Source organism: Coniophora puteana (genome assembly GCF_000271625.1).
Source record: "Coniophora puteana RWD-64-598 SS2 unplaced genomic scaffold CONPUscaffold_5, whole genome shotgun sequence".
In the NCBI taxonomy this organism is placed as follows: Eukaryota; Fungi; Basidiomycota; class Agaricomycetes; order Boletales; family Coniophoraceae; genus Coniophora; species Coniophora puteana.
Genome location: NW_006913057.1, coordinates 1,363,145 through 1,384,504, shown reverse-complemented (window position 1 = coordinate 1,384,504; position 21,360 = coordinate 1,363,145). Strand labels below are relative to the sequence as shown.

Here is a 21,360-nt window from a genome sequence, read left to right as displayed (position 1 = left end):
ATGTCTCGACATGCAGTCCCGGATGCGGTGCGGGAATATCCCATCCACAATTGTCTCCTCTTCTCCTCTAAGTCTACGCGGCTCTGAATCCACCATTTGCATTATCTCCAGATGGTAGAAAAGGATGCTACAGAACGCCTCCGAAGGGCTATCAAAGGTACTCAAGTTTCGTGGGTCTCATCTTTGAAACTCATTTGCAGACAGAAAACAACCTCTTTCTGGCCAAGCGGCTTATACAAAGGACCGATATGCGTAACCCTGACCCTGGTCCTCGCCGCTTCACATCATTAGCTTGGACTGCTGCACTAGGACATGAAGAGACATTCGAATTCTTGCTGAATGCCGGTCATGACGATGATGAGCTGAGTCGTGTAAGCATACCTGCCAGTTGACTCGATCATAAACAGCCTTTGGGAGCAATCGCTTCCAATTGGCGGGCTAAATGTCACCGTCTGCTCCTTCAGGATGCTGAAGGGAATACAGTATTGATGCTTCTCGCCGACTTCAAACCTCCTCCATTCGATCCATATGCCCCTGGTCCGTCAGAAGTGGATTTAATGGGTGCTTGTTTACGCATGGCAAGGATGTACTATGAACGATACCCCTCCATCCTTGATTGGTCCAATGTAGGGGGTAAGACAGCAATTCACTTTGCCGCTCTCAGAGGAAACGAGGAACTCGTTCGCGTGAGTATAGGCCAATTTCATAGTATTTAAAACGTGGCTTCATGTTGATTACACGAAGATGCTCTGCGATTGGCGTGCGGATATCGACTTACCCGATGGGAAAGGGAACACTCCGCTGCACTAGTGAGTTTACTCATTCATGTGCTAAGTCGATCTGATCTGGTTCAGCGCAAGCTCTTGGGGACATATACCTGTTCGTCGTGCACGGCATCTCCTCCTGGCATAAGCTCACTCGTCAGCAGGTCGTCCAAATCCTCATAGAGCGCGGTTGTGCCTTTTATGCTCGGAATAATGAAGGCTTTCTGGCTTTAGATTATGCGTATTCGTACGAAGACCTCCTTCTTTGAGGATTCGATTGAACTGACGATGAATGGATAGTTTCAGCACCCAGGACACGATGAACGACGCGCGTCAACATGCCGAGAACAGCAAGCGTAGAATGCTTGTGCCACAGAATGCTTCGTATAACGATTTGCCACCCCCGTTATCGCTGAAGCACCAGAGCAGTCCGAGACTGCGCAGCGGTTCAGGCGGTAGTCGAACCACAAACACTTCGGATAGCAATGAACCAGACAGTGCTGGCTTCGGAGTCGTACAGGCCACGAGTCTTTCTTCTGTTTCCGCCGCATCGTCGAACTCGCATCTTCCTCGCCCCCCTCATTCCGCCACAGTACAAGGAACCCCTTCACAACCCAATTCACTCACCCCTTCATCGCAACATACCTCATCTCTGTCTCCCATTGTGACACGAATGCGAGAAAGGGACGCTGATGCGATCAAGGAATACATGCGGCGAAATCGGAGCGGTAGTGGGGAAAACGACGACAGGTCGCGCAATGGCACCCAGTACAGTTATGCTGGGCCAGCCGCGAATGGGGATGACTTCAGCGGCCTAGGAGCCATGGCAATCACTGGATCGACTACGCCACGTAGGCGTCTGAGACCGTCATTCTCTGCTGCTCAGCTTAGAACGAGCACGACGCCGGTAGCTTCGCCAAATCTAAACACAGGACCTACAGATGCTAGGACACGGGCAGGTACCAATCCGCCACAGCGGTCGCACCAACTATCCTTATCGCCTCTACCTATCTTGACACGGACGACATCATCGGATTTACCACGAATTGAGGATAAGTTGACGAAAGAGCCCGAAAAATATACTGGGCCTCCGAGTCAGTATGCTAAATTTCCAGATCCTCCAGCAAAGGCTGAGAAGGCAGAAAGGGAGAATCCTGTTTCAGCGATCGGACGTCGGCTACCTTTCAATCTGTTGTCCAAGCCTTTGTCTTCGTCAAGTCATGCGGAGCGTTCGGGACAGAATCATCGACGGGGATCATCGGCGCAGTCAGCACGAGGTTGAAGTGGAGAGTGATATTTATCGGGCGTTTTGGACGTGGACCGCGAGTCCTCGGTTTGTTTACCTGCTCATGTTCATGTGTACTAGTAGCATATTCGCACTGTATCTATGGATTGTACATTCAAGAACGATGGATAATATTATCATTCACCACGAAGCTCGCTGCGGCAAACGGGAGCCCGCGCGACAAGGGGCGCAAGGTCTCGACTTGATCGGAGGATACCGAAGCGGAAGCAGTGATGTAGTAAATCAATAAGGGACCCGAATAGGCGAATGGGCGAGAAGTGCTATTACGGTCTATTACGGTATACAGAAGGAGGACTTTGTTGGTACATTAGCATGCTTGTCTCCTGCTTGTTCACTCGCTCAGCGTTTGTATCGTCAGCCTCACCATGACATTCCCCGTCAATGCAAACGCAGACCCGGACCCCACGACGCAGATTGCATGGCCCGCACGGCAGCGTCGTTCGTCCCGGTCTCCTTCCAGGCAAGCCCTCCTCGGAGACCATGATGCACACGATCGCGCGTCCTACTGCGCGGTCGAAACTCCTTCCAAGTCCCATGCCACTGCTCGACTCACTCGCTCTAAGGACCGCCTCACGACATGGAATCTCATCACGCTCAGCATATCCATGGCAGGCGCACAGATTGCGTGGACCGTCGAGCTGGGGTACCTCTTACCTCCTCCTTGGCTTCATTAGATATACTGATATTGTGACCCTTACAACAAGATATGGCACACCTTTCCTCCTCTCGCTTGGTGTTTCTGAGCAAGTCACGAGTCTTGTCTGGCTCGCAGGTCCTATTAGCGGACTCATAGCTCAGCCCCTGATAGGTACATTTACCTCAGTATATCGCTGGTGTGTCCGTCTGACCAGAACCCGTTCAAGGTGCAATATCCGACTCCTCCCACTCCAAGTACCGCCGCAGATACTGGGTTTCTCTCTCTACAATATTCCTTGTTGTCTCCACACTTGCTCTCGCCTATTGTCAGACTATCGCAGCATTCTTTGTTGATGCCTATGGAGGTGGTGCTGGTGACTGGGATCCTTCGCGGTCAAAGCAGGTAAGGGTTTCTCCTGCCTCAAAGTAACAACGCTCATTTTCTCTAGGTCAAAAACGTGGCTATCGGAATTGCTGTCTTCTCTTTCTATATCCTTGATTTTGCTCTCAATGCTCTACAAGCGTCTTTGCGGAATCTGCTATTAGATGTAACACCTCCAGAACAGCTAAATGCAGGCAATGCATGGCACAGCAGGATGTCTCAGGCCGGTAACATAGTTGGGTACGGATTTGGTGAGTCACGCAACTCTGTGGAAGTGCCAAATCGCTCATTTCTTGTGTTTGTCTCGTTAGGGTTCTTTCCGTTGGCAAAATTGCCATTCCTTCGATGGCTTGGTGGGGATCAGTTCCGCAAGTTCTGTGTAGTCAGCATGATCATCCTGGTCATCACTGTCTGGACGACTTGTTGGTGCCACGAGGAAAAGGCCTCGTTGCCAAGCTCGAAACGGAAGTGAGTTCTATGAGTACTTGTCCACGTGCCTGCTAAAGCTCTTGCTAACAAACCCGCAGCAAAAGTAAATTACATGATATCCTAGAGAACATATATAACGCGGTCATCAAGCTTCCCAAACCTATCAGACGAGTTTGTCTTGTACAAGTGTTTGCATTCATGGGCTGGTCAGTGTCACAGCTGTCATTAGGTTGATTTTGTTCTCAGTCTATGCTAGGTTTCCATTTCTGTTTTACTCGTAAGTTCATACCCAGCCTACTTTTGTTTAAAACCCAACAAATGGCAAAAGCACCACATACGTCGGCCAAATCATGGCGTATGAGACAAAGACTGATCCGGATCCAGACGTTGCGACGAGAGCAGGCGAATTTGCTATGCTGATCTACAGCTTAGGTGTGTAGCATCGTCGTCAGCTATATTTGTTCTTCATGCTTTGTACAGTGGCTGTTGGTGCCGGCGTATTGCTACCGCACCTTGCTCGTCGTGATACTCGCCTGCTACCTCGCGAGGGGGAAACTGCCGACACGGCAAGGCGGAGGATGCGAAATGATATCAACAATTGGAAGGCAGATGCCGCAGCTCGTGGCAAGACTTTCCGCCTGCCACCCCTACCGCTTACACTTCGTAACATATGGACCGGTGCCCTCCTTCTTTTCACCCTCATAACTTTCTCCACCTTCTTCATTTCCACGGTTGCTCAAGTGCGTGTCTGACGCTGCTTTGTTGCCGCCAAGAAAAACTTACATCGTTCCTAGGCCACTGCAGCCATCAGTCTGGTTGGTATCTGCTGGGCAGTTGCATGTTGGGTGCCCTTTGCTATCATCATGGAGGTCAATACGTCTTCATTATGCCGTACGAATTTCCATTAATTCCCCCCAGCTACTAAAAGAGCTGCAAGCCCCGTCTCCGGGTCCCACTACCCGCCCAACTTCGTCCAGAGCGAACTCAGCTTATGTCCCAAACGAGGGTAGTGGCCATCCGCATCCTTCCGATGTTTACGAAGAGGTGGCCGAGGAGATTGGAGTGCCAACGCCGATTGCCGGAGGCACCGTTTTGGGGATTCACAATCTGGCGATTGTGATGCCCCAATTCATCGTAAGTGCCCCAACACAAACATGTATTAGAATGCGCGACTGATCCATAGGGCATAGGTTGCCCTTGTGTCAAGCGCAATTTTCCGTGTAGTCGATGAAGCTGATCCTGCGGCAGACCCGCTGCAAGGGGGGACATATCTGGGCAAGAACGGGGTCGCATGGGTCCTTCGTTTTGGCGGTTTATGCACATTGGTAAAGCTTTGCTATTACTATTATAACATCATTTCATAACCGTGTGGCAGATCGGAGCCGTGGTATGCCGGATGGTACCAGCGACCCTAACCGAGAAACAAATGGAGCATCAGCGCGCGGAATTCAAGGCACTGGTCGAGGAAGAGGAGCCTTAAGCTCGGTCTAATCCGCTGCATTTCATTTTCCTAGGTCATTGGGTATAGAATGTGTAACCTTCCCCTGTTACTGCCGCCTACTGTATATGATGGTCTTTCCACTAAGTCAACGTTACTTTATATTCGCTGATTCATCTTGTTGTTTCCTAGTAAGCATAGTGCGTATTCCCACCCATCGACCGTTTGATCTGAAATTGCACGACATGGGATAGTGGTAGTAGGCAGAGGGTGGGGAACCTTTGAGAGCTGATTCAAGACTTGTCCAACTACAATAAATACGACGACATGTCAGTATGTCGCAAACGGATAGCGAGAAAACTGACGCGGTTGTGGCGAACCCGCGAGATAGAACAGACGGGCCGAAATCACAGGCTGGAACAAATCTGAAGGTAAAAGAGTCCGCATATCTTTCACTTTGAAGGTAGTATCGTCAGCAATCGACAACTTGCCGACTGTTTGAAGAGATCACTTACCCTGGCCTTTGCCAAATATCATCACACAAAAAGCACCCATACACATTTGAGACAGCTCCCATGTCATAAAGGAGCCTTGGTCCTCGTGGTTCCCTGTCGCCGTTTAGATGACATGGGGAATACTAATGTGTTAGCTAACACACCATTGACGAAGACCGGGGGTTCTGAGCTCGTGACCATGCAATCATCTTCATCTATGAAAGTATGTTGACCTGTATGCATCAAAACCTGTTTTTCTACAACTCCTTGTCGTGGAAGTGCCTTGACTGCGACGTATAACGTTGGAGATCGTGGCCCCTTTAACTTGAATGTTAGCGCAAAGATACTGATGGGATAATGATGCATACGGTTTCTTTACTTCGAGCAGTTTCATCGGCAGCTTTGACATGCTGGATGTTGTCGGCTTCGGAAAGCCAGTAAATTGTTGCCTGTGCATAGCCGGTCCAGTTACCGGTATTTTCGCTGAGTGCAGTCTGGACACGTTTGGCATGCTGAAATGACAGTGCCGTTTCCATCGCAAGTGATGTCGGCGAGGGAAGCATGAGGGTGCTGGGAACTAGGCCTATCTGTCCCGAAATGAACACCCAGTCATCGGCCTGCAGTGCAACGAGTTCCATCAAGCCTCTGACGTTTCGCTATGAAATACTCGTACCAAGATAGCTTGGGAGTAAGGACCAATGTTAGCAGGTGCCCAGTAGCTGAGTGCCTGGACATGTAATGCTTGCCGGTCGGACGGTGTGTTATGGGTATATGCAAGGCAATCGAGCTTGATGCGGATATTGCTTGGCAAATCTACTGCGACGCAGGCACGCGCAGGTGGACTTGTTCCAAAGAAACGCTGGTACACGGCGTTTACTCGGGGAAAGATATCCATGGAGGCAAGGAAGAGGTTCATATTGATACAGTTCACGAGGGTAAGGGCGTGTTCCTCAAGAAAGCCTTCAGCTGCATGAGCGGGGTTATGCCGCAAGCAAAAGAATGTGAATACCTTGTAGCATGGAGAAGCATGCCTCAACCTCTTCTTCGACTGACATTTCACTCGAATTTTCGACGAAGATGTTAGCAAAGCACGACCAGCGACCATTCCGCCCATAAGCGGAGTTGGTCTCTTGAAATTGGTTCTCGGGAGTTATTTCAGCATTTCTTGTGCTCGGCTTGGCACGTGATGTCTCAATGGCAGAATAAACCTCCTCGAAGGAGTCGTCAAGAACCGGTGGAGCAACTACGTTCGGAGGAGAGCTGTCTTTGCGCTGTAGGGATGCCTTCTTTATGCGCAGGAAAGCAACGGTAGCAAACCCACTGTCAGAATGAATGACGGATTCTACTTCTTCTCTGAAATCAGGAAATTGAGCTAAGGAAAACTCTCAAAATGAGAGATACTGACAATATGATCCGACTTTTGAACAAAGGACAATCCAAAGTAAAGGTTTCATATTCACCGCCCTCCCCACAAATATGGGATCCGTAAAGAGCGTTCTAGGGAAGGTATTAATCAGGCTTATCGTCTCGTTGAAGGGTGTAATAAGTTGGCGAACCAGTTTCATCAAAGTATCTTGCATTTGGGTTAGAGACTTTCCGAGGTGCTTTGGTGTGAGTCCGATGCCTGCAACTTTGATCAGGATAGCTTCCATGTTCGCCCGGACCATCTCGGAAAACAGTTCACTCTGATCCCGTTGCCAGAGGTAGCACAATGGAGTCAAACCCAGCCGATTGCACCTTTGATAGATGCATTGAGACCGAGATGAGTTGCAAGGGTTGGAGGCCAGCGCTCACACATGCTCGACGCGTACCCTTTGGTAATTTGACAAGATAGCACCGACAGATACGCCTTGAACATCGGGATGATGAGCCTTATAAACGCTGTGAGCTTTGAGTGGAACGGTGAGCGGCAAGTAAAACGCGTCACTTTGACGTCCGCCAGAACCGAGACGAGATCTTCAGTCTCATCGCCTTGGACACCAATTCGAGGACCACCTGCACGTTCACCGTATTCCGAGCCCTGTTCTATAGGAGATCCAACAATAATCCTGCGGTACAGTGGTACTTCGAGTGCCTGTGCCACGAGTTGGATGGCATCTTGACCAACTGTTTGGTAAAGGTATGAGTCAAGCTCCTCTGATAGACAACACTGCCAGTCAGTTAAATTTAAACTGTACCGATGGGTGCCACTGCTGACCTTTTCCCTCTGCTGGAGAGAGAGTTGCTGCTGCGATTAGCTCATGGCCTTGTTTGTGGCAATGGAGGAGATTAAAGCAACTGTCTTTGCCGCCGCTGATGAGCGCGACGTATTTCATCGTCAGGGGATGATATAGGTCGCGAGTCATTACAAAGTCACTTCGAGTCCACAGATCTACGCGGTGACAGGGGTCCGCCTCGGTTATCTTTTGTCGCGACGGGACTTTAAGCTCTTCGATTGAGAGTTTATACTAGTACGAGTCATCACACCATGCCCACCGTCGCAGTCGATAAAGCAGATCTCTTTGAGAAACTTGGCCATCAGTTTAGTAAGTCCCATCTATAACTCTACTGGCAAGATCTTATCTCCTCATATCGTTTCGTCAGCCTCAGAAGAGTTTGATCGGCTCTGCTTCGAGTATGGACTCGAACTGGACGAGGATGTGAGTTGATCCTGCACAACAACACATCAGATTATTCACCTCCACAATTGGGTAGACCACTGAAGAAGTCGAGGCCGCGATCAAGGCGGGTTTGCCTGCTGAACGCCCTGTACGAGTGCCTTCAGATATCTCATGACAGCGCGTCTTTTGACGACTTTCACGCCTACAGCAACTGAAGATTGAGATACCCGCTAATAGGTAAGTGTTTATTTAGTATCCCTTGTTCCCTTGCCCTACACCTTAGTCCAGATACGATCTCCTATGCATAGAGGGGATTTCGCGCGCCCTCGGCGTGTTCCTTGGAAAACAGACGGCTCCGAGATACAGGCTGCTCATGCCCCCTGGAGGGGAGAAGGATCTCATCCATGTCAAAGTACACCCCGATGTATGTATAACCGCGGTGTACATATGTTCCCATGCTCACTGTATGCTAGGTGGTCAAAGTTCGACCTTATTTTGCCTGCGCCGTTCTGCGCAATCTGCACTTCACACCGCGATCATACGCGTCTTTCATTGATCTTCAGGATAAACTGCACCAAAACATCGGCAGACGTCGATGGTTCGTAGCTATTGGGACTCATGACCTCGACACGGTCGAGCAGCCTTTCCGTTTTGAAGCCAGAGACCCCGATTACATCAAATTTGTTCCCCTCAACCGAACACAACCAAACACTGCAAGGGAACTTATGACGATTTACGAGGTTAGTCTCAGCACCACTCATTCTCACGTTCGTAAACTTAACAAGTTCATTAGAACGACAAGCATTTGAACAAATACCTCCCCATCATTCGCGACTCTCCAGTATATCCGATTATCTACGACAACCAAGATCGTGTCTTGTCAATGCCACCTATCATCAACTCGGAGCACAGCAAGATCTCCCTCAACACTCGCAATGTCTTCATCGATGTGACGGCGACGGATGAAACGAAGTTGCACATTGTTGTAAACGAAGTAGCGATCATGTTTTCTGAATACTGCCAAGATGCATTCACGTAAGCAGTTGAGTCCATGCATTACTTGGGCTAATGAAACGTACGTTATAGGGTTGAGCCTTGTAAGCTAATCTTCCCCGATGGGTCGACGCGTATATCTCCAGATCTTTCGTACCGGACGACTGTGGCACACACTTCCTACATCAACTCGTGCACGGGACTTTCGCTCACTACTGCGGAGACCGTGAAACTTCTGCAGAAAATGTCCCTAGAAGCGACGCCATCAAAAGACCACGACGATGAGATCTTGGTTGACATACCACCCACACGCCCAGATATCTTGCATGAAGTTGACATCATGGAGGATGCTGCCGTTGCGTACGGATTCAACAATCTTCCTCATGTTTTCCCTGCGACAAGCACTGTTGCTCAACCCCTTGAAATTGGCAAGCTCAGTGATGTCATTCGGACAGAATGGGCTTTGGCAGGATGGGTAGAAGCTTTATCGTTCATTTTAGTAAGTCATGGTTTGTGATGAAACACTCTTGACCAGCATTCATATTGCCACAGTGTTCCCATGATGAAAACTATGCTTTCCTCAACCGAGTCGACAACGGGAAAGAAGTCGTCAAAATCGGCAATCCCAAAACACTGGAGTTCCAAATCGTTCGGACTTCCCTGCTTCCAGGACTTCTAAAGACTGTGCGAGAGAATCGTTCCCACCCTCTCCCAATTCGTCTGTTTGAGTGCTCCGACGTCGTGTTCAAAGATCCTACGAGTGAACGTCAGTCGCGGAACGAGAGGCATGCTGCGGCACTATGGTGCAACAAGACGGCTGGTTTTGAAGTTGTCCATGGCATACTAGACCGTGCGATGCGAATGCTTGAAGTCCCAAGAATCAACTCGAAGGATGGTCGCGCGGACACTGGATACTACATCAAGGAAGGCGATGGTGCGTTGGAGCTAGAAAGTTCGCTTCCTCATATCGGACTCATTATTCTGTGTTGGTAGACCCGGCATACTTCGCTGGACGAGCCGCGGTGATCTATTATAGGCCACCGTCGGAAGGAACGTCTTCTAAAATCTTGGAGTTGAAGGAGGAAATCAAGGAGACACTGCACATATCAAGGCGAGACATGGCAATTGGCACCCTGGGAATCCTGCACCCAAGCGTGCTCCAGAAGTTTGAGATCACGTATCCGTGCTCTGCGGTGGAATTCAACATTGAGCCATTCAAGAAAAGCCGGAGTCGCCCATAGACGAGTAGAGTTTGCGGTAGCGGTACTGTAGAAGTGTACATTCGAATTGTATTGCCTAATAAGCACAAGACTCAGATCAGCTGGTAACGTTCCTCCACCTTGCAACTGGGTTGTCATCCATATCCTCGGCGCTGGCGCAACTGTTTTGCGTTTGTGGCACAACTCTCCTTATATCAACTCGCCCCCAATTGCCACTGCGGCGCTAAAGTAGGGTTGTCCTCCATCCAGGACACGTCTCTTCTTCACTCTTTACCCGTTTCCCTCTTTTCCGCTTCTACATGCCTCACCGTTATGTACCTCTTCCGACTTCTCGCCCAGAGACAAACGACACGGAGCTGGAGGCCGCGTTCGATGACTCAGATGGCGAGCACGACGACTCGGAAGAGGACCAGATCGTTCGCCCACTTCTCTCCACCCGACCTTCCCCCCCGCCGTCTGCTGTCCCCGGCACATACGATTTTGAGACAGTCGACTACGACTTCCCCCCTCCTGGATCACCCCCAGCGCCATCATCCTCTGCTCTACCTGATAACGACTTCGGCAACTCCAATGGCGTTGTTCCCATATTCTCCCCTGACAACGTACCCCAACCGCCTCGCTCATTTATGTCGGCCTGGTTTCATCGCACCGCAGCAAATATCCTGCCCTCCCATTATGTGAACAGATGGGGCATTGTTCCCCGAGGTCCTCTTGGTGTTATCGGGGGTGGCACAGGCAACGATGGCGTGTTCGCAAATGTCGCTGCGAAGCCAACGACCGGCGTCCGCGTTCAAGACGGTGAGTTTTAATATCAACTCATTCGTCTTGTCCGAGGCTGAATCGGTCTGTAGGTGACAATGTATATATGGTACCGGAGGAATCGGTGCGGGAGTCTCCTCCGTCGTACGCAGCCGCACAGGCGGACGCCGCACCTCCCTATTTTTCAAACACCGTTTTCGCACCTTTCGATACTGGTTCTATGAGCATTGGCTCGGTCGTCGTCGATAATCTTCCGACGGGCACCCTGTTCGTGTTCATGTGGAATGCACTTATTTCGGTCTCGTTTCAGTTCATTGGCTTCCTCCTCACCTACCTCATGCATACCACCCACGCTGGGAAGTTTGGAAGCCGTGCAGGCCTGGGCGTTACTATGATTCAATTTGGCTTTGGACTCCGTGCACAAATGGAGGACGCCATGGCCGGTGAACCTGGTCCAACTCAGTGGCCATCGGCTGCGGAGACGATGTCATTTGGTACTGGAGCGGAGACAGAGGAATACTACCAGGGTCTGGTTAATAACTCGACCATGACGATGTCTAGCGAAATCGGCGCCACGGATGCGATGGTCGTGAGCGCAACGACGGACTGGCTGTCGTTCTTCCTTATGACAGTCGGGTGGTTCATCCTCCTCACGTCAGCACTTGGTTTCTGGCGGGTCAAACGCTGGGAGGCTAGTATGCTCGCATCGTCTAGCGGCAGCTCGCCCCAAGCGCGGGCACAGGAAGATAGGAGAACGTCATGGCCTAGGTTTATGAATCCGTTCAGGTCTCGGAGAGAAGCCTCTGGTGAAACGGATGACCTGGAAGAGGAAATGCGACATATGATGACGAACGAGGAGGCGGAAGCTGACCCGGAGAGAGCCACTCGGATACGGACCGCGTTGGAGCATGAGCGGAGACTGCACAGTGACCTGCGTGCCGCTGGACTTTTATGATACTTGGACCTGGGCGTGAGGGTGCACCTAATTAATACTGTGACTTTGCATTGGAAGAGGGTATACGTATTCCCTTTCGTGTACATGTATTTTATCTCGTAGATACAGCAAGAATCGCAAAATCTGAAGAGTATATCATGGTGACATATATATATCACTGATTTATCGATACATGCATATGATCACCGGCCTGGTCCCTCTTGAGTGTACGTGGTACACTAGCTAATTGATTCGGTGGTAAGTCGGTTATGATAACGATGACTTTCCGTTTCTGGCAGGGTCGCCTGGTCATACAGCGTCATAGTCTCGATTCTCTACGACCATAACAGACACCTTATTACGCAGTCTATATAAAATGTTCCATGGTCGAACCCCTCTTCCTCCCACTACATCCTCTGGTTAGAACCGAAAAGTGTAGGCCATGTCGACGTTCGACCCCAAGACGATCCTCGAGCTCGACGGTTATCTTGACCCATTCCTCCCTGCCATAACGTACCGTCACGAGCGTTTTCAAGAGCGGAAGAATGCTATCATCGACCACGAGGGCGGCTACGACAAGTTTTCTCGTGGCTATGATCAAATGGGCTTTACAGTGCGCGAAAACGGCGAATTCGTGTACCGCGAATGGGCGCCGGGCGCAAAGGAGGCGAATCTCATTGGTGAATTCAGTATGCTCGTCTATTCCCATCCATTTGGTCCAAGGGCGGCAAATGACTGTGGCTGAACAGATAGCTGGAATAGAATAAGTCACCCGATGACCAAAAACCAGTATGGCGTTTGGGAGGTTGTTATTCCTCCCAAAGCACCTGGAGTGTGCGCTATTGAGCACAACTCCAAAGTAAAAGTACGCCTCGAGTTTTATCAGATGTACAAAATATTCACCCTGCAACAGATCTCGCTCATTTCGCCGACCAACGAACGCATCGAGCGTCTTCCCGCTTGGGTTCAGCGAGTCACGCAGGACCTTGTTATTTCCCCTGTCTACGAAGCGCGGTTCTGGAACCCCCCTGCCGAAGAGACCTATACGTTCAAGAACCCACGACCTCCTAAGCCCGAAGCTATCCGGATTTATGAAGCTCATGTTGGTATTTCTTCATCCGAGCCTAGGATAGGAACCTACAACGAATTCACCGAAAACGTGCTCCCGAGGATTAAGAAACTCGGGTATAACACTATTCAACTTATGGCCATTATGGAACACCCTTACTATGCTTGTGGGTAGAGTCACACATTCTCCAAGTCAGGTTTTGACCGCCCGACAGCCTTCGGTTACCAAGTGACTAGCTTCTTCGCTGCAAGCTCTCGCTACGGTACTCCCGAGGAGCTCAAAAAGCTCGTTGATACTGCACACGGCATGGGCATAACTGTCCTATTGGATGTTGTGCACTCGCACGCTAGCAAAAACGTGTTGGACGGTATCAACGCATTCGATGGCACCGACCACCTCTACTTCCATGAGGGCGGAAAAGGTCGCCACGAACTTTGGGACAGTCGTTTGTTCAACTATGGTTCGCATGAGGTGTTACGTTTCCTATTGAGCAATCTGCGATTCTACATGGAGACATACCAATTCGATGGGTTCCGTTTCGATGGTGTCACGAGTATGATGTACACCCACCATGGCATTGGCACTGGTTTCTCTGGAGGATATCATGAATATTTTGGTGACAACGCCGACGTCGAGGCTATTGTCTATCTCATGCTTGTGAGAATGAATGTTATGACTTGCCGGTTTTTCTTCTGCTAACCTATTTATGCAGGCGAACGACATGATCCACTCGCTATATCCCTCTGCTATCACGATCGCAGAAGATGTCTCTGGCATGCCTCTCCTCTGCATTCCTTCGCAAAAGGGAGGCGTTGGCTTCGACTACCGACTTTCCATGGCCATACCTGACATGTGGATCAAGCTTCTGAAGCACAAGTCTGATGACGAGTGGGAGATGGGCAATATTGTACACACTCTGACCAATCGTCGACACGGCGAGAAGAGTGTCGCTTATGCAGAGAGTCATGATCAAGCTTTGGTTGGTGATAAGACGTTGGCTTTCTGGTTGATGGACAAGGAAATGTGTGAGTCCTTACGCAATGAAGGCTCCGATGTTCTTTTCATTGAGAAATCACAGACACACATATGTCAGACCTCACAGAAATGACTCCTGTCATCTCAAGGGGATTAGCTTTGCATAAAATGATCCGGTAAGCTTACTATTCCTCAGAGGCGCTAAGCCCTTCTCATGCTTTTGCCCATAGTCTCCTTGTGCACACCCTTGGAGGCGAGGGTTACTTGAACTTTGAAGGAAACGAGTTCGGTCATCCCGAGGTATGTTAAGTGACTATACTGAACAGATTATGTGCTCATCAACTTGTGTGTCAGTGGCTAGATTTCCCTCGTGAAGGGAACAACAATTCGTTCCAATATGCTAGACGTCAATGGAACGTCTTGGATGATGATATCCTCCGCTATAAGTACCTCAACGAGTTTGATGCTGTCATGAACAACACGGAAGAGAAATATAAATGGCTTTCCTCCCCTCAGGTAGGGTTTACTGTGCATCGTCAATGTGACACATTCCTTAGCAACCTCAACATCCACAGGCATACGTCTCTCTCAAACACGAAGGCGATAAGATGATTGTGTACGAGCGTGCCGGCCTCTTATTTATCTTCAACTTCCACCCTACGAAGTCGTTCACCGACTATCGCGTGGGAGTCGACGTCGCTGGCGAGTATAGTGTTATCTTCACCAGTGACGAAAAACGGTTTGGAGGTTTCGACAACGTGTCTTTGAAAACCACATATAAGACGACAGCCATGGAGTGGCACACCCGCAAAAACTGGCTTCAGGTATGATATTGTGACTTTCCGCCCGCTTAGCTGAACTGTCGTCCAGGTCTATTCCCCCAGCCGGACCTGCACTGTTCTTGGCTTGACGAAGGCTTAAGAGTTTGGTACTCCCCCAAAACTACATTAACACGATAACCTGGGATTTGAATTCGAAACCGCTGGAGATATAGCGGGCGTGGAGTTGTGACGCAAGTAGTTAGTACATACACCAAATATAATTTATAGAATACTTCTGCATATAAAGACACCAAACGAACCAAACTTTGTTCTCACCCTTGGCTGTCCCTTGCCATGGAGGACAAGTACGCTACTGTGTCTCTCGACCCGAAGTCGATCTCTGTAATTCCGACGCCTGTGACGTCCCGTCGCCTGAGGAAATCACCGAGACGCTTGTTAGCTATGAGCGCCGCTGCGGTGATTGTCGTGCTGTTCGTCGCATCTCACTGCTGCCGCGGAACGCAGTTACACCATCACTTGGGAGCGTTCGGCATAGCACAAAGCACAATTTCCAGACCTGTCCATGGCTACGGGCACCCCCTGAGAGGTAAGGCGGCGGAAGAACTTCTCTTGTGAGTACGTCAAGGTCTAGCTTTGAGCAGTTACTTACAAAGCCCCTGTCTACATCTACAACAGGTCTATCCCCTCCGAGGCAAACGCCATCCTCTCTTCACGCAAATATGCTGGCCAGCCCCACATGGCAGGCACCCCCGGTGATCTTTTCACTGCCAAGTCCTTCCTGAGTCTCCTTCAGACTGAGTTTGGCGTCGATACCTCTTCTGGTGCGGAGCCTATCTATGCGGCTGGTTCGCCGGAGTCGCAGAACGCAACGCGGGGCATCTCCAAGCGCAACACGCCCAGCGCATGGATTGATACGTACTACCCCGTGCTGAACGCGCCGCTTGACCGGTCTCTCGAGATCGTGGGCGAGGATGGGGAGACCATATGGAAGGCGGAGCTGGAGGAAGTGGCGAGCGATGTAGATCCGTATGCGAGCAAGTATGCAGAGGCCGTACCGACGTGGCACGGGATTAGCAAGGGAGGTGTTGCAGAGGGAAAGCTAGTATACGCGCACTACGGAAGGAAACAGGACTATGACGCGTTGGAGGAGGCTGGTACGTTTGTTTGCAAACCTGGTGTAATTTTGTCTGTATAACTGGTTACACAGGCGTGGACTTCAGTGGCAAAATTGTCATTGCTCGCTATGGTGGTAACTTCCGCGGATTGAAGGTGCGTTCCATGCGATCTTACGTTCTTTCGTCAAGCTCAGACAAGATTAGGTCAAGCGTGCTCAAGAGCTTGGAGCAGCCGCGGTACTCATCTACTCCGATTTGCGAGATGATGGTACCGTGACAGTTGAAAACGGCTACATTCCGTAGGGGTTCTTCGTGCTCGCCTGAATGGTTCTCTTATCCCTCTTAGGTATCCGCTTGGGCCTGCTCGCAACCCGACATCGGTCCAGCGTGGATCGGTGCAGTTCTTGTCGCTATACCCCGGCGACCCTTCCACGCCTGGTTATCCGTCGTACGAGAATGCGACTCGTGGCGAAAGTCCGAGCAAGCCGACTATCCCCAGTTTGCCAATCTCATGGGCTAACGCGGAGGTGTTGCTGGAGGAGGCCAAGCTTGGCGACGAAGGACGCACGATTCGTCTGGTGAATAATGTTGACGAAAAGGTGACCCCCATCTGGAACACTATGGGAGTCATTCCAGGCCACATCAAAGATGAAGTTGTCATCCTTGGCGGTCATCGTGACGGTACGTGGATTATGAGGCCTCGGAAACGGCCATTTTGCTGATCGCTTGCGTTTAGCTTGGGTGTGTTGCCCTTGTCACTCTTGTAGTGGTTTAGCTTGCTGACATGATGTAGGTTCTTGGAGCTACTGACCCCTCTTCTGGTACGGTCTCTACTGTTGAGGTGGTGCGAGCGTTAGGCGCCTTGATCAAGAAAGGCTGGCAACCTCTCAGGACTATAGTTATTGCAAGCTGGGATGCGGAAGAGGTACAAAAGACATTCGTCATCTGGGCTGAAGTTTACAACGTGATAAACATTTGCAGTACGGTCTGATAGGAAGCACAGAGTACGGCGAAGATTTTGAGGACTGGATCAATGAGCACGTAGTAGCGTACATAAACATTGGTGCGTCCTCAAAATGGTCATCATATCCCATCACTCAAATCAAGCAGATTCTTCTACATCTGGATCGAAGCTTCGCTCGTCAGCGTCCCCGCTACTTGCGCACCTTCTGCGTGACACTGCAGAGCAGATCCCTCACCCTACTGCACTGAACCGCACTTTGTGGGATGCACGTTTGGACAATGGCGAACTGTATGGTGGCCAGGTTGACGCTGAAGTAGTGGATATGCACGAAGCCGACCTGTTGGCGCAGGACAGCATTGGCGTCACGCCATTGGGCTCCGGCAGTGACTACACCCTCTTTTTGCAACATATCGGAGTGCGTTGTTTCCTCATGCGATAGTTTTCCACTAAATAATCATCAACAGATTCCTAGCACGGATGGAGGTTTCAAGTCAACTTTGCATGATCCTGTTTATCACTATCACTCTGTCTTCGACTCTGAGACGTGGCAAGAGTTATATGGCGACCCAGGATTCCATCGCCATGTAAGTCTCATTTGTCTTAATAGGAGCATGAATAAATGCAATGTTTACTTATTTATGCAGATAGCGGTTGCTAAGCATCTTGGTCTACAACTTCTGCGGCTGAGTGGTGATTGGATCCTGCCTTTCAATACCACACACTACTCGTACGAGCTAGAAGTGCAGGTCGAGCGGTAAGTGCGAGACCGTCAATTATACTGTCTAAGCTAAAAGCTGCTTAGGGTCGAAGCTATTGCATCGAACCTCGCTCCTGAATTAGACTTTTCGTCTTTGGAAGAATCCGTCCGAAAAATGCAAGCTGCCAGCATAGCCCTTGACGTTGAGAGAACGGAGGCTGAGCACCAGCTCCAAACAGCTATCATCCACTATTATCACCGACACTACATTAGTGATCGTGTCCGTAAGGCAATCTGCAAGATCAAGAAAGCTCTAGGCAAGGAGTGTGACGCAACTAGCGGGTACGCTTTTGCGCAGATCACATCCCCCTTTTCTGACGTGCTTTCGTTCACAACAGTCGCTCTAGCCGCAAGCTTGTTGAGGCAATCGAGCGTATCCAGGAGGTGAATCACAAGCTGATAGCTTTCGAGAGAGGATTCATCTCGAAAGATGGCTTAAAAGACCGTGAATGGTATAAGCATCTTGGTGTTGCTCCCGGTAGATGGCTAGGTTGGTGTATTCTTACTTCCGCTCAAGAGCTTCGTCCTGACGGCACACTGTAGGATATGGTGCAACGACTCTACCCGGACTGACGGAGGCTTTGACCCTCGACAATGACATTGAAGCTGCTGCTTATGAGATACGACGGTTGGCAGAGGCTCTTCACTCCATCGCTGGAATGCTGCAAATCTAAACAGCCCAGACAGTGTGCTGTACAAAGAGTTTATTCCCGTAACTACAATGTCATCTTAACGTTTGATAATGTTATGGGCCTCTAGTGTGACTCTGACGGGAAGCTGTGTGAGAGCTTTGGCCTGCCATCCGTGCAGTGGCATGTGCCTGGCCAGTCCCCACAAGCAATCACTAATTCTTGGTGCAAGTAAATTTTCTGATGAAGCGACGAAATGACATTTCCTCGATGATCCTCCGAGCGACGTGACCACGTCCTCCACGCATTCGACTTGGTCCGCGTTGGATCCGCGTCGACCAACAACAGGTGAACATTTGTCTCCCCGTCCCAGCTTTGCGCGAGCCACCAACATGGCTTCAGAAGGTATCAATAACGCGAAAAGTGCGGCTGTCGTGCTGTCGGCCAGCATTGCGCTTTCTCTCTATACCTCCGCCTACACCAATGCCCTCGTCCCTCTCTTTGCTAGTGCCCCCGCGGAAAAGTTCGTCACCATTTCAGTGCATGTTGTCGCTGGCATATCGTTGCTCGTGAAGCATCGTCTGTCGCGGACGGCTACTATGCTTCTACTGGGACTCCTGGTCTTGGCTACCCCACACACCTTGTATTGGGTTGGTTCATATGGCGCGAGGCTTGGGGACCCATTGTTGGGCCCTATACTCACTCATTTGGCTGTTCTCTGTCCTGTGGCCTACCTTTCTCTTTCGCTGGTGTTGAAAGTGGATGTAAGCAACCTTGCCCTTGGTCTCGCTTAGCCTAACCTACTGGCCATGCGTTGTAGCCCCAGATTGCTCTCATGGTTATGACTGCAAACTCTCCACAAGTTAGACCATTGGTTAAATACCTATCCAATCAGTTCTTCATTAACACCTCTGAGGATGTTAGCGTACGTAGCACACCTACTGTACTGCAGACCGCAGACTGACCAGATTCTTAGTTCGTTTATCTCGCTCTCATCCCAATCACTGGCTGGGCTTGGTCCCAGCTCGAAGCTGGTACGCCGACTGGGACTGCAAAGAGCACCGGCTTGACAATGTCAAGCATTATCAAAGTTGCACCGGTCGTGTCTGCAGTCTTCGTGATGTTCTCTTACCCACATCTCCAATCGCCCACCCTCTATCCTCTCTCGCAGCCTTGGCAGAGCGACAAATACCCGCTAACAATCCTCTCCTCCGTGCAATCAACTACTGGCGTTGTAGTCGTTGGCGACATCCTACCGGCTGCAGAAGGCAGCACGCACTCTCTCCGCTACCTGCGGGCATCCCATTCGCTCATAGGTGGTGTCTGGTTGGACGACAAGGTCGTAACCCTCGACGGCGCTGCATCGCTTGCTGTAGATAAATCAGGGACTCCTCTTGGAGATCCAATTTATAGCGCTTTTGTTCTTCAAGAGGCGGCGCGCCTGGTATCTAGTACCCCTCAAGGAAAGAGCGGAGAGTGGAATAGTGCCCTTGTCATGTGAGTCTGGCACCTGATTCTATCCATTCCATTCCTAAGGTAGTCTCAGTGGTTTGGGTGCTGGTACTTCTGCCTCAGCTCTCGTTCAACACGGCATATCAACAACGATAGTTGAGATTGATCCTGCGGTATATGATGCTGCTCGTCAATACTTTGGTCTCCCGGAACTTGCCAAAGGTCACGTATTCTTAGAGGACGCCCGTAACTGGGCTCAGGAGAGACGTCGCCTTGCGATGCCTGACCCTGCAACTGAAGTCGCTCCGGTGGAGGTGGACATCTTCGACATTATCATTCATGACTGTTTCTCCGGCGGCAGTGTGCCTGAACACCTTTACTCGCTGCAGTTCTGGGAAGACCTGAAAGTTTCCCTTGACCCTGAAGGCGTCGTCGCCGTCGTGAGTCTTGCAGTGGCCTTTCTGTTAGACTGAATCTGAGGTTTGCTGTAGAACTTTGCGGGTTCACTGGCCTCTGATGCTTCGAAGGGAGTAGCGACTACCCTTATGAAGGCATTCGGACAATGTCGAGCGTTCCATGACTCTCTCACACTGCCACTTACACAGGAGCAATATGAATCAGAGTTCATGAACATAGTATGGCGATACATTCGAGTCGAGAAACTTCTTGCTTATCCTTTTTCTGAAGGTGTTTTTCTGCTCGCCATCTGCTCGCCCCCTGGAATTCAGACTGGCCCGCAACGATGATTACTTGAACTCACACCTTCGCGCGCGGATCTTATCAACGCTTGCGATGAGGGAAGTGAGCATGGACGAAATCCGTGGCTCGGAGGTTTGGACTGAAGAGCAAGAGCAACAATACTTAATCACTGACTTTGCTAACAAACTGGGCGATTGGCAACAGGGAGGGGCGTTCGACCACTGGAAACGTAAGCGACATTTACCTTTGTTCGCGTTTCCTTCTGAACAGTGTTGATTTGCAGTCATGCGTGAAGTCTTACCCGACGCTGTATGGGAAGCGTACTGATCGACTCAAGTACCTATATAGTGGTTATATTAATGTCCTACTTTTATTTGGCCAAGATCTATATTCATTGCGATTAGTGTTGCGCACCAGAAATCACCGTTCTTTACAATTTGCCATTAATTAGCTGAACGACTGAGTTTCCAACAAGCGGGTCGATTGAGCAGGTTGGAGCAAGCTCCTTGCACATAATAAGTACATGGAATCCGCATCATGGTGTTGTGTGGCTTTGGTTTGGTTTCTTGGCACTTGACCGTGTAAACAACCAATATTCAGTGCGCACACATGGACCTCCCGCTTATCTTCTCGACATCCTTCCTGTTATCGCCTCACGAAAGTTTCACATTGCCAACACATAGCTTGACTTTCGATCCGACACTATCGACTCCTTCCTTCTTTGACCTTCAGAATGTTATCTAGGGTTCTTGGTCTACCATGCGCTGGTAGCTCTCGCTTTGTTCCCCGGACTAGCGTCTTAGGCCGCTTCCGGTATAGTAGCCTTGCGAAGGTAAGAGAGCTGAAGTTTTTCAAGGTTCGAATGGGTACTGACTGCACGCTGTAGGACATTCAATCAGACTCGACGTTCAGGATACCTGTCGTTGACTTCTCAAAGTTCCGGAATGCCAAAACGTCCTCAGA

The 21,360-nt window shown here is 50.2% G+C and overlaps 7 protein-coding genes across 7 annotated transcripts; all 7 read left to right on the top strand.

Moving 5' to 3' along the window:
- The first annotated feature begins 76 nt into the window (after window positions 1–76).
- Window positions 77–2,195, top strand: CONPUDRAFT_102835 (ankyrin). The gene is made up of 7 exons (XM_007769691.1): window positions 77–157; window positions 205–371; window positions 465–686; window positions 745–809; window positions 855–879; window positions 929–1,011; window positions 1,065–2,195. The coding sequence occupies exons 1-7, from the start codon at window positions 112–114 to the stop codon at window positions 2,044–2,046; spliced, it is 1,590 nt and encodes a 529-aa protein (XP_007767881.1). The 5' UTR covers window positions 77–111; the 3' UTR covers window positions 2,047–2,195.
- A 240-nt stretch (window positions 2,196–2,435) lies between these two features.
- CONPUDRAFT_136649 (MFS general substrate transporter) lies at window positions 2,436–7,770 on the top strand (the record flags this gene model as incomplete). Its single annotated transcript, XM_007769690.1, has 24 exons — window positions 2,436–2,582; window positions 2,634–2,713; window positions 2,775–2,878; window positions 2,934–3,109; window positions 3,156–3,339; window positions 3,400–3,556; window positions 3,616–3,723; window positions 3,774–3,794; window positions 3,846–3,949; window positions 3,998–4,257; window positions 4,312–4,386; window positions 4,436–4,651; window positions 4,708–4,842; window positions 4,893–5,410; window positions 5,471–5,563; window positions 5,614–5,767; window positions 5,818–6,066; window positions 6,123–6,409; window positions 6,459–6,802; window positions 6,855–6,946; window positions 7,006–7,186; window positions 7,244–7,320; window positions 7,377–7,585; window positions 7,647–7,770. 14 exons carry the CDS (start codon window positions 2,436–2,438, stop codon window positions 4,995–4,997), a joined length of 1,872 nt encoding a protein of 623 aa, XP_007767880.1. The 3' UTR covers window positions 4,998–5,410; window positions 5,471–5,563; window positions 5,614–5,767; window positions 5,818–6,066; window positions 6,123–6,409; window positions 6,459–6,802; window positions 6,855–6,946; window positions 7,006–7,186; window positions 7,244–7,320; window positions 7,377–7,585; window positions 7,647–7,770.
- Window positions 7,771–7,863: 93 nt separating this feature from the next.
- On the top strand, window positions 7,864–10,376 carry CONPUDRAFT_164731 (phenylalanyl-tRNA synthetase subunit beta). The gene is made up of 10 exons (XM_007769689.1): window positions 7,864–7,974; window positions 8,033–8,088; window positions 8,144–8,197; window positions 8,258–8,286; window positions 8,338–8,473; window positions 8,523–8,789; window positions 8,843–9,084; window positions 9,136–9,541; window positions 9,595–9,976; window positions 10,036–10,376. The coding sequence occupies exons 1-10, from the start codon at window positions 7,917–7,919 to the stop codon at window positions 10,281–10,283; spliced, it is 1,878 nt and encodes a 625-aa protein (XP_007767879.1). The 5' UTR covers window positions 7,864–7,916; the 3' UTR covers window positions 10,284–10,376.
- A 545-nt stretch (window positions 10,377–10,921) lies between these two features.
- On the top strand, window positions 10,922–11,712 carry CONPUDRAFT_42398 (uncharacterized protein; the record flags this gene model as incomplete). The annotated part of the gene is made up of 2 exons (XM_007769118.1): window positions 10,922–11,060; window positions 11,114–11,712. Coding segments are annotated over 2 exons (738 nt in total), but the record flags the coding sequence as incomplete, so codon positions are not given.
- Window positions 11,713–12,374: 662 nt separating this feature from the next.
- CONPUDRAFT_136645 (glycoside hydrolase family 13 protein) lies at window positions 12,375–15,076 on the top strand. The gene is made up of 10 exons (XM_007769688.1): window positions 12,375–12,644; window positions 12,705–12,820; window positions 12,869–13,190; window positions 13,239–13,681; window positions 13,737–14,049; window positions 14,103–14,175; window positions 14,230–14,299; window positions 14,354–14,515; window positions 14,575–14,823; window positions 14,870–15,076. Exons 1-10 carry the CDS (start codon window positions 12,398–12,400, stop codon window positions 14,918–14,920), a joined length of 2,046 nt encoding a protein of 681 aa, XP_007767878.1. The 5' UTR covers window positions 12,375–12,397; the 3' UTR covers window positions 14,921–15,076.
- A 38-nt stretch (window positions 15,077–15,114) lies between these two features.
- Window positions 15,115–18,291, top strand: CONPUDRAFT_89530 (Zn-dependent exopeptidase; the record flags this gene model as incomplete). Its single annotated transcript, XM_007769687.1, has 14 exons — window positions 15,115–15,392; window positions 15,457–15,935; window positions 15,989–16,050; window positions 16,101–16,195; window positions 16,243–16,577; window positions 16,633–16,637; window positions 16,690–16,821; window positions 16,878–16,959; window positions 17,007–17,275; window positions 17,325–17,444; window positions 17,505–17,614; window positions 17,663–17,899; window positions 17,956–18,107; window positions 18,161–18,291. The coding sequence occupies 14 exons, from the start codon at window positions 15,115–15,117 to the stop codon at window positions 18,289–18,291; spliced, it is 2,487 nt and encodes an 828-aa protein (XP_007767877.1).
- A 1,075-nt stretch (window positions 18,292–19,366) lies between these two features.
- On the top strand, window positions 19,367–20,724 carry CONPUDRAFT_54644 (S-adenosyl-L-methionine-dependent methyltransferase; the record flags this gene model as incomplete). The annotated part of the gene is made up of 5 exons (XM_007769219.1): window positions 19,367–19,722; window positions 19,787–20,138; window positions 20,190–20,333; window positions 20,386–20,626; window positions 20,681–20,724. The coding sequence occupies 5 exons, from the start codon at window positions 19,367–19,369 to the stop codon at window positions 20,722–20,724; spliced, it is 1,137 nt and encodes a 378-aa protein (XP_007767409.1).
- Window positions 20,725–21,360: the final 636 nt, after the last annotated feature.

Excerpts from the sequence above, each read along its gene's own strand:
- CONPUDRAFT_102835 (XM_007769691.1), top strand. The coding sequence starts at position 112 with ATGGTAGAAAAGGATGCTACAGAACGCCTCCGAAGGGCTATCAAAG. Across the intron at positions 372-464 it reads ACGATGATGAGCTGAGTCGT|GATGCTGAAGGGAATACAGT; the intron begins GTAAGCATACCT and ends CTGCTCCTTCAG. Across the intron at positions 1,012-1,064 it reads GCTTTAGATTATGCGTATTC|TTTCAGCACCCAGGACACGA; the intron begins GTACGAAGACCT and ends ATGAATGGATAG.
- CONPUDRAFT_164731 (XM_007769689.1), top strand. The coding sequence starts at position 7,917 with ATGCCCACCGTCGCAGTCGATAAAGCAGATCTCTTTGAGAAACTTGGC. Across the intron at positions 8,089-8,143 it reads GACTCGAACTGGACGAGGAT|ACCACTGAAGAAGTCGAGGC; the intron begins GTGAGTTGATCC and ends ACAATTGGGTAG. Across the intron at positions 9,977-10,035 it reads CTACATCAAGGAAGGCGATG|ACCCGGCATACTTCGCTGGA; the intron begins GTGCGTTGGAGC and ends CTGTGTTGGTAG.
- CONPUDRAFT_136645 (XM_007769688.1), top strand. The coding sequence starts at position 12,398 with ATGTCGACGTTCGACCCCAAGACGATCCTCGAGCTCGACGGTTATCTT. Across the intron at positions 13,191-13,238 it reads GGAACACCCTTACTATGCTT|CCTTCGGTTACCAAGTGACT; the intron begins GTGGGTAGAGTC and ends ACCGCCCGACAG. Across the intron at positions 13,682-13,736 it reads CTATTGTCTATCTCATGCTT|GCGAACGACATGATCCACTC; the intron begins GTGAGAATGAAT and ends CTATTTATGCAG.